The 1,075-nt window shown below is 35.4% G+C and overlaps 1 protein-coding gene across 1 annotated transcript in view; it reads left to right on the top strand.

Moving 5' to 3' along the window:
* LOC107557818 (E3 ubiquitin-protein ligase TRIP12) overlaps positions 1-1,075 on the top strand; it is a 60,791-nt gene that overhangs the window by 21,766 nt on the left and 37,950 nt on the right. Inside the window, exon 3 of the mRNA XM_016241368.1 lies at positions 536-682. Coding sequence (XP_016096854.1) covers positions 585-682 — 98 coding nt within the window. The 5' untranslated portion in view covers positions 536-584. The remainder of the gene's footprint in view (positions 1-535; positions 683-1,075) is intronic.

Here is a 1,075-nt window from a genome sequence, read left to right as displayed (position 1 = left end):
AGAGGCTATTCCTTTTTATTGATCTATGGCGCATTCATTTTGATTTTTTACATGTGTAATGATGTCCAGTGTCTTGTTTGCATTATTTATGCATTATTTTATTTATTTGTAAGACTTTTTTATGACTAAATTTGGTAATGGGAGAGTAAAATTATTTTTAAAACGTACACCGTTCAAACTAGGCTACTTATGTTGAAGTGTTTGGGATGTGGCTTTTAATGATGAGACCTTTTTTGTAATCAGGCTCTCAAAAAGTATATAACAATTTGGATATAGATTTATCGGCCAACATATCGGTTATCGGCTTTCAAATATAAAGAATAATCGGTTATCGGTATCGGCCAAAATTTTCATATCGGTGCTTCCCTATATCAAACATTTATCAAGCTCTTGTTTTAAAGTTCATATTTCACTGATGGCAAAATAAAGAGATGATAATTCAGGCTTCTCAACATAATTGACAAGAACATGGAAAACATTCATACAACATAACTAACCTTTAATTTTTTTTTCTTTCTCTATGCTTTGTTACCAGTGAATGGTAGTGTCTAGAAAGGGTATGTCCCTTCAGGAGAGAGGTGCCAATGTCCAACCGGCCTAATTCCAATCCAGGGGGGTCACTGCGCCGTTCACAGAGGAACACAGCCGCGGCCCAGCCAATAGACCACACACTTGCAGGAAGGTGAGTACAATGGGCAAACTTTACACTAAAGTGCTGAATACAGCCTTGGTTTAGGTCTGTACGTGTAGCTTTATCTACTTATATGTATCTAGAGCAGATGTTCCTGCAAAATTCTATTTGTGCATCAGTTACAATGTTTGTCACTTGACTCTTTCGCTCTGTGCATAAATGACTACCGTCTGAATAGCCCTATTTTTAAATGGCATCAGTAACTAAAATGTTTACTATTAAGTAACTATTAAGTTTCTTTATCAGTCCAAGGCAGCAGCATTTTGACCAGTGCAACATGAACAAAACATTACTAAGTTTGTCTGTAATGGTTCCTTAACGGTTTAATGAACAAAGCATTTATTATTATCAGTGGTGACTATGTGTATGTATATGTGTATATAT

Source organism: Sinocyclocheilus grahami, unplaced genomic scaffold (assembly GCF_001515645.1).
Source record: "Sinocyclocheilus grahami isolate Dianchi unplaced genomic scaffold, SAMN03320097.WGS_v1.1 scaffold621.1, whole genome shotgun sequence".
Taxonomy (NCBI): Eukaryota; Metazoa; Chordata; class Actinopteri; order Cypriniformes; family Cyprinidae; genus Sinocyclocheilus; species Sinocyclocheilus grahami.
This window is presented reverse-complemented; position numbering and strand designations above follow the sequence as displayed.